Here is an 8,855-nt window from a genome sequence, read left to right as displayed (position 1 = left end):
TTGGTGGGGGTTTTATTCCTGTTATGATTCCGTGTTCCGTGTTACATGTTTTATTACGAATCTGTGTGCTTTCCTCTGCTTCCCTCTGTTTTATATTACTTATGGGTGCCGTATTTATGTTATGTAATCTGCTTCTGTGCTTTACTATGTGTTTGTGTGGTATCTCGTGCCTTGAGCCAGGGGTCTTTCGGAAACAGCTTTTCTACTTCATCAGAGGTAGAGGTATGGCATGCGTACATTTTACCCCCAGACCCCACTAGGTGGGAATACACTGGGTTTGTTGTTGTTGTTGTTGTTGTTGTAATATCTTCCCTAATTGCAAGCTGCTGAAAAATATCCCCCAACTTTTCTTTACCCCATTTAGTCAAGGCTATTTTTGACATCTTCATTTTTAATTTCAAATTTATGAAAACATCCTCATGAGCAACAGATTCCCAAGAATTTTAAACTACTTCTTTGAAGCCTTCAGTATCCACCCAAATGTTCAAAAATCTGAAAGGTCTATTAGTATGCTCTTCTAGACCTCCACAGATTGATAAAAGAGGGGCATGATCTGATCCGATCCTGTCCAGATGTTCTAACTTTACCTTACCAGCAATACCATAAAATTCTTGATTAATAAGCAATCTATCAAGTCTCTTGAATATACATTCTGCATCAGCTCTTTCATTCCACCATGTGAAGGGGCTAGCTTTAAAGTTCATATCTAATAATCCACAAAAATTGATAGAAAAGGAAAAATCTTCATATTCTTGTGGATATACTAAAAGCCCTCCAATTTTCTCTTCAGCATCAAGAATAACATTAAAATCCCCTCCCACAAGCCAAGGCAATCTCAAGTTATTATGGACAACATATATATCACTCCACAAGTCCATTCTTTGATTAGAATCTCATTTTGCATATACATAGGTGATCACCATTTCCTGACTATCGTCCATGATCTTCAATTTAATAGTGATCTGTTGTTCAAAATCTGCCAGAACCTCTACTTGGATGTTGTTTTGAACAAAAATCCATATCTTCTCATTTATATTACAATTAGCATATTCCATCAGTAATTTTCTTTTATATTTCTGCAGTTGATTAGCCTCCTGAAATGGTTCCATTAAGGCTATAAAACTGAATTTTTGATGCCTGTGAAGCATTTGAACCCTATAAAAAGCATGATTAGTACTCACAGACCTTATGTTTCAAAACAACATTTTCATATTCATTTATCACATGATTTGGCTCCCTTTTTAGGAAATACTCTCTTAACTTGATGCACCTCTGATTTGCCTCTAATTCTCAACTGTGTTGTTGGTGATAATCTATCTATCCTCATAACTTCTTTAAAATTCTGAGAATTGTTCTCTATTTCTTTTTCTCTTCACTCTTCTCATTATATTTGTGAGATACTAGGTCATGTAATTTCTTAACAGGTGGTGAACTCCCATTTTCCTGAATTAGAATTGGTAAAATAACCAAGTCTTGCACTTCTTTTGTTGATGTGGATTCTATCATTTCTGTTTCACTTGCAGGTGGGTATCTTTCAGTGGACTCAAAATTATCTGCTTCTTCCAAGGTGGTATCTACTTTCAAGGGCTCATGATATGTGGCATTGGCTAGTTGATCCTCATGATCTATAAATTCTTCTATCTGTAAAGTATTCTCCAGAATTCATTCACCGACGTCGTTGTTTTTACAGGTGATAGTCAAACTAAATGCATCATCTTCCTGGGCATCGCCACTGTAATGTGAAGAAGAATTTAGCTTTTCAGCACTAATCTCATCTGTCATTGTTGTGCTACTGATGGATTTTTCTTCTTGATTACAATTACAATTCTCTGCATCACTTGTAAGAACATTCCTAGTGGTGCTTTGATTTGTGGCACCATCTTCCTGATTTGATTTAGCTTTGTCATTACTTTCACCCCGCATATTGTTGCTTTCTGTTTGTTGCTGCTGCTTATTCACATTATGTGGCCTTCTATTTTGATTCTGTTGTTGCATCTGTGTTTGATAACCTGTATCTATTGCTTTGTCCTTTTGATCTTCCTTATGCTGTAATGATAAAGTTGCATCCTTTTCTATGTTCTCCTGCAAATCATTGCACTCCTTTACACTGTCCTGCAGCACCCCAAAAGGATTAGTAGTACTCACTCCCTTGTACTCTTGAGATTCTGCTGCTGCATTCATTACCCCTTTATCCATTTTGAACAATCTCTTAGTTGGATTCCATTTTACATAAACCACTTTTCCATTAATATATCTTATTTGCCCTGGTGTTTTGCTTCTCTGCTCACTATGAACATTGTCTACCTCTTCTGGTTCATACTCCATTCTTTTAGGTCTCAGTTCCAGATGCAAACTTCTACAATCATCTTCATCATGTCCTTGCAGTTTGCATGTATGACAGTATTTTGGTAGCATATAATATTGAATCTTTATGGTTTGAACTCTAGTCTCTTTAGTATTCTTGTTCATTTCTATTTCAACAAACTTTGGCAATTTCACAGCAAGATCCACCTGAACTTACTGTACTTTAACTCTTGCACAACTAGGGCGAGTTTTATTAATTGTCGCCATGTCCAAATGAATGGGTTTTCCAATTGCAGATAATGAAAAGGACATAAAGGTTCCTTTCCCCCAAAAAATACTTAATAGATCAGGAAAAGAAATCCATGTCATGACTTGAGTTGTTTCTTCTTCAGGCTCGAAGTTTGAATCATATATGGGGGGTCGCATCTGATATGCCAGTCCATCTTTAGCAATGATATAATAAATATTTTTTGACAACATATTGACATAGTCCTCCATTAGATTAAATCGCATCAAAATACGTCTATTTCGGAGTAGTCCAATTTTCCGTTAACCTTTAATTTTACATTGTCTTGGAATTTGCACTCTCAAATCTTCCGATTCTAGCCAATACGAGAATTTTCCAATAATTGCTAATTATAAATTCATCTTTTGCACTTCCTCTTCTGTCCAAGTTACTCGTGGAACTCCGTTATTATACTACAAGTTTCATCTCTGAAGCAACACTATCAACTTTTGATGGATTACTTGGTTTCAACAGATCAACAAATCACTTTATTTACTTCCTCAATCTTCTCGCTAGGCAAACCAGTAGGTTCTTGGGACAACTTAGGACTTTGTGGAATGTCATCATCCTTAGAATCATTAGTAAGTGCATGGGAAACAGAATTCTTAGGAGCATACGGGTGATTCTCCCTTGTTTCTGATTCACCCTTATTTTGCCAACCAATTAACTTTTGAAAAGTTATTATAAGGTCAGTTTTTTTTTTTTGGATAATAAAAATAAAAAGTTATGTTAAATTTATGTTTTTAATGCTTTTTTTTTTAATTTGTGTGTTAAAATTCAACAATTCATTTATTATGAAAGACAGAAAGTATAATTTAGGAAAATTAACTAGCAAGGTAACAGATAAATAATAGCTGTTTGCTAATCAAACCCATGGGATTGGTCAGCCACCAGTCCGGCCATGTCGGTGATGGTGGTGTCAGGTTGGCGGCGATGGAGGTTTAGGGTTTAGGTTGGCGCTCAATTAATTGTCACGTCGCAAAATACACTTCAATTCCTTCATACTTAGAGTTAGAGTTCAATAAAATTGAAGTTGAAGTTGTATTTGATCATAAATATAAATTGAAATTATTTTTAAAATTTTATAAGAAAAATAAGAGTAAAAAAAATAAAAACAAATTTTATTTATTTTTATTTTTTTAAAAAAATAATTTTTATTAAAATAAAATAATTTTTATAACCAAATACAATCATTTTTACTAAAATAAAATAATTTATCAAAAAAAATTTTAAAAACTTTCATGACCAAATACTTATTTTGGAATGGATAAAGTACTATCGAGGCGTGGAGAATATGACAACTATCTGGTGCGTACGTGTCTGTAAACCCCTCAAACTGAATTACCATGTTTCCTCAATCTCTCCAATCTCTCCATCTGTCTTCTCTTTAATCATTAGGAGTGCAGGACTTAGCAATTTATGATGCCTCTTCGTGTCTCGCTTTCGGTGAATTCTCTCTTTCTTTTCTTCCCCATTTTCTGCAATTATTTTATTATTATTTTCGTTTTCTTTTTGCCGGGAGATTTTTTTAATCAGATTTCTTTCCAAAGATTGTAGTTTTTGTTTTTTCAATAAATAATAATTATTATTCTATTGATTTCAGATTTTTTCTTTATCTATTGAGCGTTAACTAGAAATTGTGAATTGCAATCTGGAGAATTAGATTCTTTTAGGATAGGTTAATCAACAAGTTCCACAGACGTCATTTGTTACTGTCTCTTCGAACCTCCCCCGTCCAACACACCCACCTCCACCGAATATTTTTTTTTTTTTCGTATAAATGCACTGGTAATACTACAATTTTTTTTTTTTTTGTTGCTTATTTATCAAATACTATAGAAAATAGGTAAGAAAATCACTTATTCCTAAAAAAAAATCAATTTTTAGGAATACATTTTTCGTGAAAATTATTTTTATTCATACCAAACACACCCTTAGTTGAAAGTGCTTTATGTGTATTCAATAAAAGATTAGTTGAGATTTGTAATGCCTAGATATTTTCTAAGTTCTGGGAGCTGCTTGAGTTGGTGAAAAGAAGAAGTGAAGCATGCGTTTTGCACATTATGAAGATCAAAGAAGAGCCCGTTAGATCAATAACGTTTATGTCTGTTTGTAATGGATTTCTGTTTCTGGTGTCATGTGATTAGATATCATCTATAATTATATTTGAAGATAGCTTAGGAAGAAAAAAGGACATGCCTTTGTTAACTAAAGATTACAGTAAATATTTTATCATCTTTGTCCGTTTATTGAGTATGAGGGTGAAAGATAATCATGCATAGAATCAGATCATTTTTTAATTGTAAAGGGATGAAGAGAACTATAAATCCAATCCCTCAAATTGCAGACATTGTTGAAGAGTTTGCGATGTTTTAAATATTTTTCAGGCGCTTTCAGGATTGAAGATATATACTTGTTTATAACTTCGTTACTTTACACCTGTAGCTTATTTTATACACTATGACGGGCAATACGAAATTGTGTCTACAATAGTTTTATTATAGAGGAGTATCATTGCGGGGATCTATGTTCATTTGTCGCCAATTACTCCTGGATGTTGGGAAATGTGAATTGATGGTTGAAATCATAGGAGGTTATTAAGCCAATGTTGTTTTCATCTCAAAGTGTCTGGGTTTGGCTCTTGATTTTAGATGCTAAATTGTGTAATTACTCCCCTAAAGAAGGATGGAGACTAAAGGTGTGAAGAAATTCAAATGATTCGGAGTTAACTACATTAACTGATCTTCCTTTGCACGTGTGGAGAAAATGAGGTAACCTAGATGAAAGATATAGAATATGGTGGATTCCTAGCAGTAAACGTCAATTATCTGTGAGCTTGTTAAAAACAATTCATGTGGGAGGTGAAAATTTTGGAGGATGGCTAGGAAAACAAATCTGGGACACTAAGGTAGCCTGTTTCATATGGTTAGCAGCCCGTCAATCTTGTTTAACACACAAGGATTCGATTAATGGTATTTTTTAGTTCATTTCCATCTAATCAATCGGAAGTTCCCTCCATTTTATCTCTTCCTGTGTAGAAATTTGAATATTTGGTTGATACTTGATCGTGTTCCCTTTTGAATGGTAAAGTGCTCCCCCCCACCCCCCCAGAATTTAAGGACTAAGGCAATTTCTTTCTTTTATTTGGTAAGGCAAGCTTACTCTGTCTCTTTTAATATATTAATTGGTTTTATTTTAGATTATTCTTAGTTTTATCCTTTTTGTTCATGGTTTTGTTTTTTCTATGGATTTGAGGGCAAATTGTGTTGTATCTGATCTGAATTTCCGAAGTTGGTTTTATATCGTATTTGCTTGTATTGGCATGTAGAAATTTGAATGTTATGTTCTGAAACTAGTCGGCTGATTCCCTGCAACGAAAGAGAATCTTAGAGACTTAAACATTTTGCTCTCCTTTTTTGTTGGTTCAATCCAGATCCACCTATTTATGATGTTAAATGGTTTAATTTCAACAGCTTTCTTGGTTTTATCCCCCACCTTGATCTCTTCCATTGATTTACTAGGTTAATTTTCTTAAAGCTTTAAATAAAACCAGTTTTATGCATTTCAGGTTGTTACTGTGTTGCTGGATTGATCTAGAGAAGTCTGATCCAGATGGATAATTTACCAGCTGAATTAGTTCTGGACATTTTGGGAAGGATTAAAAGAACTGCTGACAGAAACTCTGTATCCCTAACTTGCAAACGCTTATACAAATTGGATAATGGGCTGAGAATATATATGCGCGTGGGGTGTGGTTTACATCCCGTCTGTGATGCATTAACTGCTCTATGCAACAGATTCCATAACTTAGAGAAAGTGGAAATTATTTACTCTGGTTGGATGTCCAAGTTAGGGAAGCAGTTGGATGATAACGGTCTTCTCATCCTTTCAAGTTGTTGCCCTCTGCTCAAGGACCTCACATTAAGTTATTGTACTTTCATAACAGATGCTGGTCTTAGTTACTTGGCTTCTTGTTCGGGGCTTACATCCTTGAAGTTGAAATTTGCTCCCAGAATTACTGGTTGTGGCATCTATTCTCTTGTTGTGGGCTGCAAAGCCCTGAGTGTGCTTCACCTGATTAGATGTCTTAGTGTCAGTAGTATGGAGTGGCTAGAATATCTTGGAAAACACGAAATGCTTGAAGATCTCTGCATCAAGAACTGTAGGGTGATTGGTGAAGGTGATTTGATTAAGCTTGGACCTACATGGAGAAAATTGAAGAGACTGCAATTTGAGGTTGATGCTAACTACCGGTACATGAAGCTTTATGACCGTTTGGCAGTTGACCGGTGGCAAAAGCAATCAATCCCATGTGAGGACATGCTTGAACTTAGCTTAGTGAACTGTGTTATCAGCCCCGGGAGAGGGCTTGCATGCGTAATAGGGAAGTGCAAGAATTTGGAAAAGATTCACTTAGACATGTGTGTTGGGGTAAGGGACTCTGACATAGTATGTTTGGCCCAGAAATCAAGCAGCCTTCGATCAATTTCTCTCCGAGTTCCATCAGACTTCTCCCTTCCTCTGCTACAAAACAATCCATTGCGGTTAACAGATGAAAGTCTAAAGGCAGTGGCTCAGAACTGCTCTCTGCTTGATACAGTTAGGTTGTCTTTCTCTGACGGGGAGTTCCCTTCATTTTCTTCCTTTACATTGAATGGAATACTTATGTTGATACAAATGTGTCCAATAAGAGAACTTGTTCTTGACCACGTGTGTTCTTTTAATGATGTTGGGATGCAAGCTCTTTGTTCAGCACAATATCTCCAAATCTTGGAACTTGTCAGGTGCCATGAAATCACAGATGACGGCATGCAGCTTGCTGGTCAAATTCCTCAATTATGTACATTACGTTTGAATAAGTGTTTGGGAGTGACCGATGATGGGTTTAAACCTCTCATCGAGTCTTACAAGTTAGACTTGTTGGTTGTGGAAGATTGTCCGCAGATATCAGAAAGGGGTGTTCAAGGAGCTGCAAAATCTGTCACCTTCAAGCAAGATTTGTCATGGCTGTACTAAACTTTCCCATTTACGATTGTATTTTTCCAGATGTTGTACAGGTTAGGTTCTGTCTATTCGACTTTGTGTACAGTCATTTTGTTTCATAACATTCTGTAATCTGCAACACGGAGTCCCCTTTGTCTGCACGTTGCATAATAAAGTTTAATTTGAGTGTCTGTTCCATTCTCGCTGAAGCATCATGTCACTACTTTGTACTACCAATACAACTTACCCAGTGTACTACTCCCACAAGTGGGGTGCACCGAGTTTAGTGTGTACCTAAACCTACTAAACTTTTAGTCTGATTACTAAACTTTTAGTATGATTTCATTAGGCATCTCTCTTGTACCATCCATTTACACAAGAATCCTAGCAATGGAGATTATTTCCATGCTAGCGATACATTCAACGACATAAATGTTAGGGGTTTTGCTCTGATTTTCTTATCAAATTAAAGTTTTACTTATCTCAAAAGGAAAATAAAAATAATACCATAATTACTTCTACTTTTTTTAAAAAGAAAAATATAAATTTTTTTCATATTTGGCTAACCTATTTTTTGGAGGAAGGGTTTTGGACATCTATAAATGAAAGATCCCCTTCTCATGCCATAACGCAATAGCATCTCACAATGTAGTCGTTTAAGAGTCTTCCTCCCAACACTACTAAGAAAAACAGGATGACCAACCACGAAAATTGACCACATATGGTCGGTTTTCCTGCATTTGCGATCAAAAGAACAATCAAAACGTGTGGTCGGAAAAAGCATTGTAGCTTTTTCAAAATTGATCACGTGTGGTCGGTTTTTTTGAAAAATATATATAATATAAAATTCCATACTATTTAAAAAAAATATTCAAAAGAAACCGACCACAAGTGATCGGTTTTTTATTTAAATTAAATAATTAATTTATAAAAAAATCGACCACATGTGGTTGGTTTTATTTTAATTAATTAGTTAATTTATAAAAAAATCGACCACATGTGGTCGATTTTGTATTTAAATTAAATAATTAATTTAAATAAAGTGGTTGATTTTTTTATAAATTAATTATTTAATCTAAATAAAAAATTGACCACTTGTGGTCGATTTTTTTTATTTAATAATGTATTTAATAAAATATTTTGTAATTAATTATAGTAAATCAATCACGTGTGGTCAGTTTTTAAAAAAAATTACCAGAAAACTGACCACATGTGGTCGATTTTTCTGGTAATTGCCTAGTACTACTGTACTAGTATCTAAATTCATCACAATCAACTCACC

The 8,855-nt window shown here is 34.8% G+C and overlaps 1 protein-coding gene and 1 long non-coding RNA gene across 4 annotated transcripts; both read left to right on the top strand.

Moving 5' to 3' along the window:
* Positions 1 to 188: 188 nt before the first annotated feature.
* LOC124887313 lies at positions 189 to 1,922 on the top strand. The gene is made up of 2 exons (XR_007044782.1): positions 189 to 1,567; positions 1,691 to 1,922. It is a non-coding gene; the product is annotated as an uncharacterized LOC124887313 (long non-coding RNA).
* Positions 1,923 to 3,850: 1,928 nt separating this feature from the next.
* On the top strand, positions 3,851 to 7,764 carry LOC107842849 (F-box/LRR-repeat protein 14). Of its 3 annotated transcripts, none has more exons than XM_016686884.2 (2): positions 3,851 to 4,036; positions 6,159 to 7,764. In XM_016686884.2, exon 2 carries the CDS (start codon positions 6,203 to 6,205, stop codon positions 7,604 to 7,606), a length of 1,404 nt encoding a protein of 467 aa, XP_016542370.1. In that variant the 5' UTR covers positions 3,851 to 4,036; positions 6,159 to 6,202; the 3' UTR covers positions 7,607 to 7,764. The 3 variants fall into 3 exon arrangements, with proteins under 3 accessions (XP_016542370.1, XP_016542371.1, XP_047252724.1); XM_016686885.2 differs by having other exon boundaries at positions 4,023 to 5,562; XM_047396768.1 differs by having other exon boundaries at positions 4,025 to 4,378.
* Positions 7,765 to 8,855: the final 1,091 nt, after the last annotated feature.

Source organism: Capsicum annuum, chromosome 9, assembly GCF_002878395.1.
Source record: "Capsicum annuum cultivar UCD-10X-F1 chromosome 9, UCD10Xv1.1, whole genome shotgun sequence".
Classification (NCBI taxonomy): Eukaryota; Viridiplantae; Streptophyta; class Magnoliopsida; order Solanales; family Solanaceae; genus Capsicum; species Capsicum annuum.
The sequence above is the reverse complement of the archived record's forward strand: the minus strand, read 5'-3'. Positions and strand labels throughout refer to the sequence as shown.